This window comes from Acanthisitta chloris, unplaced genomic scaffold (assembly GCF_000695815.1).
Source record: "Acanthisitta chloris isolate BGI_N310 unplaced genomic scaffold, ASM69581v1 scaffold20540, whole genome shotgun sequence".
NCBI lineage: Eukaryota > Metazoa > Chordata > Aves > Passeriformes > Acanthisittidae > Acanthisitta > Acanthisitta chloris.
The window spans coordinates 20,086-26,187 of record NW_008652434.1 but is presented as its reverse complement, the minus strand read 5'-3'; the positions used below and the strand labels follow the sequence as shown (position 1 = coordinate 26,187).

Sequence of the window (6,102 nt, the reverse complement as noted above, 5' to 3'; positions counted from 1 at the left end):
TCAGGTGAAAATGTTTTTAGTTATAAAGGTAGAGGGCAGAACTGATTAGATCCATTTAAAACTGCAGTGTTAGATCCATTTAGAACTGCAGTGTGGAGAGGTGGCACGAAGAGAGAGGAGGGGAAGGGGGAAGGGAAGGGGGAAGGGTCCTGAGCCATGTCCTCAGGGTTGTCCCTGCTGAAGCAGTGAAGACATTTGGACTCTTCCCCTCCTCTCTGTGCCATCCTCAACAGTGACATACCACTTGCTTTTCACACCTCAGACCATGCTTCTGCCGTGTTGCCAGATGTTGCCATCCAGCTGCTATTTCCAGGCTCCAAGGAAAAATCCAATTAACTGTGCATGTGTGGCAGCTTTATTAAAACAAGCACAGCCAAGTGTGACATGGTTTTGTCTTTTACATTAGTGGAATCGTAATTTTGGGGCCATCAGTGTCTCTTTAGCAAAACAATATTTGCTCCTGTTCAACACAGATACTCCACTCCATCCTGTCACTCCTGTAAGTTCTACCCAAGAGGAGTCCTTCAAAGTAAGTGTGTACATAATTTGTAAACTCTTTGGAGGGAGACTGAAGGCAAATGTGAGCTGATTCTTCATAATTTCCTTCTCACACCAATTAGTGGTGTTTTGCCTCTAAGCTAGCATAAGTGGGCACTTCTTACTTCTCTTTAGCAGTGAAAGAGATGCTGTCAAATTGCAATAGTTCCATGGAGGAAGATCTAAGCTAAGGGAGGAGATCTGGCATTGAACAGCTCACTACTAGTATCCCTCAGCTGCAACATGAAACAGGAGAAAGGGCAGTCACACAACAGCAGTTGTTCAGGGCCAGGTTGGATGGGGCTCGGAGCAGCCTGGGCTAGTGGGAGGTGTCCCTGCCCATGGTAGGGGTGGGATTAGATGATCTTGAAGGTCCCCTCCAACCCAAACCGTTCTGTGATTCTATGGTAACAAAACACTGAAATCTGTAGTTTCTGTCAGCTTCCCATGTAGGAGAGATATCAGGCGTGAGATTGGAGGAATTGACCCTGCACTGGAGACCTGTGTCCTGCCTCTGGCTGTTCTCCCTATCAGTGTCAGACCAGGACTCCATCAAGGTGGAATTTCCAATACACTCTCCTCACTTCCAGCAGTCAGCTGAGTCTTTGACACCATTGAGCTGCCAACCATGCCTTACCCACAACAACATCCTGTTCATAATATAAGCCTCATATTTTTATACTAGGAGAAAATTAGCTAGAAATTCTAGAGGACCAAAAAATATCATAACTTTTCACAAGTCCTTTGGATTTTCTTTGGATTTGGCTTTCTTTAGATTCAGGTTTTAAGAAAGCCCAGGACAGCAGCCAATAAAGTTCAGAAAAAAATATACTGAACACAGAACTTTGTAGATTTCAGGGAAGATATTGAGCCTTCAGTGAAGATTTTCTGGTGCAATGGGCAGCAGGATTGTGTCTGACCTCCAGATGCTGTTATGTGCTAGAAGGACAAACTATACAGAGAGCATCAAAAAAAATTCCCATCCTCAGCATAAGTCATATGTTTAATACTGTGGAAAACTTTCCCACTGCTCAGGATGGCTGATGGACTTTAATGGCATTTCCTGCAATGGGACATGTCTCACAAAACAAGTATATAGAGAAGAGCTGCATGAAGAGCTACTATTGACCTACACAAACATGCCCTTAGGTTCAGCACACACCTCCCTCTATCCCCAGGTGCACAGGTATGTCAGAAGTGAGCTGGGAACTGCTGAGCTGCATCCACTTGTACAAACTGTGGGATGGGAGAGACACAGCAGGGAACAACCCCCTGGGGTGGCTGTGTTTGTTTGAAGCTGGGATTTGTCAGGCTGTGTGAGCTCCTCATGAATTATTATCTTGGGGACTCAGTAAAAGCTTTCCTATGTGACTGAAACACAGGGAATTCAGCTGATGTGCTGAGCCTCTCCAAGCTGAAAGAAGACAAAAATGAGGTTGCCCAAATAAATCTGAGAAATATGACGGAAATAAGCTCTTGAAAGCTTTAGGTTGTACCTAACGTTCCATGTGTCAGTTGGGTGGGTGCCAGGTGGTGGGACACAAGGTGAGATGGAGTGGGTCAAATCCTCATTGCCCCTCCACAGAGTGATGGGACATGTTATGACATCTGCTTGCTTACACAGCTGGACATTGCTAGCTCTGGTGAAACAGGGGAGCTTTCATTGTCTGAATAGTTAATTTAGTCCTAAATTTCATTATTATTTTAAAGTGAAGTTTCAATAATTCCAGCCCTATGATTACATCGATCTACCTATGAGATGTTGACTACTGTGCTGTTTCTCCACCAAATTTTAAAGCAGAGAGGAATCCTTTAAATGAAACTTAGTCACTAGAGATTAGCACTACCTCTGACAGCAGTTTATTTCCATCAAATATAATTGTAAACTTGCTTTACCAGTCTCCTTAGATTATATGCTGCACTCTTGGGATACCAAAGAGCCTTTAACATGAATTACTATTGTAGTAAACACACAACAACGTTTCCACAGTGGAATAACCACTCAGACACCAACATTCATTAGTTAACCTTGCAACTTCGGGTTTGATTTTACAACATGAGGTCAAAACACTATGAAACACAAAAGCCTTGCTACAATCAGACAAAAAAAAAACATCTTCAAATGAGTTTTGCAAGTATCTTGGTGTTTTATAGATCAACAACTTGAAACATTGTTTCATGCTAAATCAGTGACCTGTAAACATTCACTTTTACCTAGTCTTTAAATACTTCTGCATAGTAATGACTTACATAGGTATAATTAAAATTAAGGTGACAGTGAATACAGGCAGAATTATGTCCCTAAATCCATGCAAGTAACAACTATATTTTAGCTTTTAACAGTTTTGAAAGGTGAAATTACCCTGAAGTGCCATAGTGCTTAAAATTCAGATTTGGCTCCACATGGAGACATCGTGGTCAACGATACTGACACATAACTGCTTTAGACACATAACACCTGAATATGAACTGACTGTATTGGTGGGTTTTTATGGGAAATATCATTCTAAGATGACAAAGAGGCACTTGGAAAATTGAAAAATGGAAAGAGTTTTAAAATGGTGAGAAAATTCGGTGGAATGGCTGATGTTATTTGCAGGCATTTTAGCTCCATTGCACAGTGTAGTTTTGGCCTAATTCCAGTTGAAGTTTGGTGATCATCAGGAGCTGAGAAGAAAACAGACAAAAAGGACACTTAGTAACTTTGCCTTGAAGATCCACAGTGTTTTCTATGTTCCATAGAGATATTGGCTTCTCATTTTAAATAAGAATTTACTTTTCTTTACTTTTGTATTTGTATCACTATAAACATAGTTGAACCAGCACAGATTTGTGTGCCTGACCATGAAGCTCTGATCCTTTCCTTCATTCAGAAGCTCTTTTAGAACAGAGATTCCTTCTAATTTTAAAATAAAGGAATTTTTAAAAGGCAGCAAAACTTGGCACAATTCCATTCCCTTTTACACTTTTTAACTCATTTCTTTTGGTTCTGTACAAGACTTCTATAGTTTTAGCTTTCCACTGAAAGAGAGAATGAACTAAGACTTTACAGAGGATTTCAGAGGAAGGGTAGGAAGATCCCAGTGACAAGAAGTTGGACACTCTCCCTCTGTCAGAAAACTGGCAAGATTGAACACCTCAGCAGTTCTGTTCATATTTGGAAAATGCCCCACTGCAGTTACATCTTGAACAGCAATAATTATACACATCTATTTCAGCTGCCTTTAGGAGTGCTTGGTTTTATTGTCAGGCAGGATGAGGTGATGCCCTGGACAGGCACAACCCATAGAGATGGAAAACTTGGTGCTCTGAAGTTGGTGTACCAATGTCTTCAGAAGAAGTAGGATTTGCCTGGTACATGTAGGAACCCTGTGCTGCAATGCCTATAGCTGAATTATTGTGTCATGACAACAAGAAATGGTGGGAGGCAAACAGGACTCAGAACTGAAAATGTCGTCGGGCAAGAAGGACAACAGGGTCACAGAGAGACAATGGAAATACTTATAGATGCTTTTTCTTCCATCAAATCCACAGATTGCAAGTAAGCTATTATTAGAAAGAATGGAAACCAAGCACAAAATCCACCACTTTTTCCACCATCAGAAGTGGTTTATGTTCCTCAACAGAAATTTCTGTGCTTAAAAGTTCTACCACACACAATATATCCTACATATCAAAGTGTACTATATAGTCAGTACCTGATGGTCACTTATATCACACTGAAACAGATTTGAAATACAGTGTTACAGCTGAGAGCTGAATCTCCAAAGGTTTAAGAGCACAAATAGAGGTGTGAAAGCAGCATGATCCTGCAAACAGCATCTCACCTTCTTGGTGTTATCGTAGTTCACGACGTGAGGTGATGCGATTGCCCCACCATTCTGTGATACTGTCACCTTCTTGACACTTACGGACAACCCCAGGACTTTGATGTCAGTAAACATTAAGTTGTTGGGATCAGTGTAACCTCTGTGCATAGCTCTGATATCTAAAACAGTCTGAAAGGAAAAGGAAAAAACAAATATCAGAGATTGTGATTAGACTGGGACAAGTCAAGAGAAGCTGTGGCTGCTCCATCCCTGGAGTTCAAAACCAGGTTGGATAAAGTCTTGAGCAATCTAGTCTAGTGGAAGGTGTCCCTGCCCTTGGCAGGGGTTTAGAACTAAATGATCTTTATCCTTTGGAATACACCCAGATCCCATGCAGATGTGCTGCATATTTAGTGCTCAGAGGGTATTACATTCAGTGTGAGTATTTTTCACTGTTGGTTGATTCAAGACCTCTTTAATCAGCCTTTTCCTTAACCAGGTTTTGAAAGAGCAGGGAAACATGCATTTATTTTGTAATGTCTTTACAACTACAAAATCTGAGTATTAGCAAAACAAACTTCTCTTTCCTAGCAATTAATACCCTTTTATTTTATGAAGACAGAATTAAATGAGAACAGTGTGGATAAATTTAGATGACAATCTGGCACCCTAGAAAACTAATGAAATAAGAAACGGTGTTTTCTATCCCAAGAGAAAGAGAATTTCTTTTAAACCACAAGTCCATATAATTAAATATAATTTAATTCCAGTTATTGCTATGATAAGAATTGAAACCTGACAATGCCATAAATGTACACCCTACTTAACAATAAACTGTAATTGATAACTGCAGAATCATTCCTAAAATCATTCTTAACACAGTTTAATCATATTTCTTGTAGCCTGTTCAATTGTGAGAACAATTTAATGTTAGGATGGGATAACTAAAACATTATGAAGACCCAAATTAAAAGACCCACAGTAAAAAACATAATAAGAGTCCTCATCTGAAGTGATTATTCAAGAAATGTCAGCTAATGAGACTTACCTTGTTAGCAATAAATGATGTTAGCAGGTATACACCATCTTCATATGCATCTGTTAAAGAGAAAGAATAAAATCAAATGTCTTTGCAATTCACCTTAATTAACACATTATCAACATTTCAGCTCAAGAATTGTGTCCAGATACTATATGTGTGCATATATATATATATATTTGGTGTGTATCTATATGCAAATAAAAAGAAGCTGTGCATTTCCAGAATATGATATCAGACATAAAATACTTTCAGTATTTAATGTGTGCTATTTAAATGAGGACAAAAGAAGAACATTTTAGGGGTAAGGTAGAAAAGAAGGCAAAGAAAGTGCACTAGGAAGATCAAGGGTGTTTAGACCAGGAGAAAAATGTATCTGTTCCTCACTGAAGAGTCATTTCCCACATCCACCTCTATTCACTGTCCAATTATACCTGACACATGACCATGATAAAGGCTGATGAGGCTTTGAAATCGCTGTTGTATATTTATCAACCCTATTATTCAGCACTAAATGCACTCAGAGTAGTGCTGATAATTGTGGCCATTGGAGGTTCTTGCCTTTCCACTCTCCTGAAAACAGATCACAGCATCCTGCTGTGCTGCACCTTGTAATCTAGGCAAATCCCATTTATCATCAGACTTCCATAAACATGGCCATCATTCCTCAATTCCAGTGTTGACAGGCAGTGGTGTGTGTGAAGCACCTCAAAATAC

General features: G+C 39.8%; 1 protein-coding gene across 1 annotated transcript in view; it reads right to left on the bottom strand.

The window, feature by feature from the left end:
* Positions 1-4,364: 4,364 nt before the first annotated feature.
* LOC103804727 (putative maltase-glucoamylase-like protein FLJ16351) overlaps positions 4,365-6,102 on the bottom strand; it is a gene marked incomplete at both ends in the record, with an annotated part of 19,713 nt that continues 17,975 nt past the window's right edge. The window contains 2 exons of the mRNA XM_009077349.1: positions 4,365-4,535; positions 5,395-5,444. Coding sequence (XP_009075597.1) covers positions 4,365-4,535; positions 5,395-5,444 — 221 coding nt within the window. The remainder of the gene's footprint in view (positions 4,536-5,394; positions 5,445-6,102) is intronic.